Source organism: Aplysia californica, unplaced genomic scaffold (assembly GCF_000002075.1).
Source record: "Aplysia californica isolate F4 #8 unplaced genomic scaffold, AplCal3.0 scaffold00097, whole genome shotgun sequence".
Taxonomy (NCBI): Eukaryota; Metazoa; Mollusca; class Gastropoda; order Aplysiida; family Aplysiidae; genus Aplysia; species Aplysia californica.
Genome location: NW_004797367.1, coordinates 227,740 through 228,995, shown reverse-complemented (window position 1 = coordinate 228,995; position 1,256 = coordinate 227,740). Strand labels below are relative to the sequence as shown.

The following is a 1,256-nucleotide window of genomic DNA, read 5'->3' as shown; positions in this document are numbered from 1 at the left end:
GACGACGACGACGACGACGACAACGACGACTGCAACAACGACGACTGCAACAACAACAACGGCAACAACAACAGCAACAACAACAACAGCAACAACAACAGCAACAAGGGGAGGAGGACGGGCTTCGAAACCATAATCCTGATGTTTGTTCATATTGTTTTCTTTGTATACACATAATAATCACGACTGAAATATTATTTTTACTATTGTACTAATGAATCCCTTCTTATTATTTTTTCTATTCAGTATTTCAGAAGAGATAGGTTTGCATGAAGTTCTAATTTCAAACGAAAACGAAGACATCAGAAAGCTGTTATACTCACAGTAAAGTCTTTCAGATTTTCTTTGCCCAGTTCCTGCAATGATAAATTCGAAGAATGATAATAATGTGCAGCTTTTTAACAAAACAGAAATAATATAGCGTGGGCCAAGAGTTAGAATATACTTATCCCAAAATTTTGACTTTTTAATGTTTAAGTTGCCGTTTCTTTATCAGCTGTTGAATCGGTTGCTCTAGAAATATTCTGTCTTAATTCTAATTCTAATTGTTGGAAAAAGCGATAAAAAATACATGTTGTATTTATCAACTTGCTGAATTATTAAAATACTGAAACAGTTTATTAGTTGTTGTTTTTTTTCCTCTCTTGTTGAATTTTGTTATCTTGGCTTAGAACATTTCATCAGTTTGCTGATGATAAGCCTTCTTTACAAATGTAATTTGTAAGTGGCGTCCAAGTAAAACTTACTATAAATCTTATAAATGTAGTGGCTCCAACGTCACTGTCGAGAAATTACTTCATTATGTTCCAGTGTCAACCCTAAGACAAGCGTTAGCAATCCAAATGAAATGCATTTTAGTGTTAACGAAAAAGGATAAAGAGAAAAAAAGTCATCATTAAAAATGCGTTCTCCATGAGCCTGGTTTCGAACAAACGGGCACACACACATGATGATGATGATGATGATGATGATGATGATGATGATGACTACGTCTTTCTATTTTCTTAATGTTCCTGACGAAGCCTCCAAGTGACGAAACGTTACACTCATTATAAATTGGGAAATTTTACTCAGCCTTCACCATTTTTTGTCTTTTTGCTGTCTACAGCGATGATGAGGAGGAGGAGGAGGAGGGGAGGAGAGGAAGCAGGGAAAGGAAGATGAGGAGAAAGAGGAGGAGGAGGAAAATGACGATGAGGAAAAGGAAGATGACTAGAAGGAGGAGAGGAAGGAGAAGTAAGTAAGAGTAGGATGAG

The 1,256-nt window shown here is 36.3% G+C and overlaps 1 protein-coding gene across 1 annotated transcript in view; it reads right to left on the bottom strand.

Moving 5' to 3' along the window:
- Positions 1-1,256, bottom strand: part of LOC101855178 (long-chain-fatty-acid--CoA ligase 5) — a gene marked incomplete in the record, with an annotated part of 41,846 nt that overhangs the window by 16,818 nt on the left and 23,772 nt on the right. Inside the window, 1 exon segment of the mRNA XM_013080724.2 lies at positions 324-352. Coding sequence (XP_012936178.1) covers positions 324-352 — 29 coding nt within the window.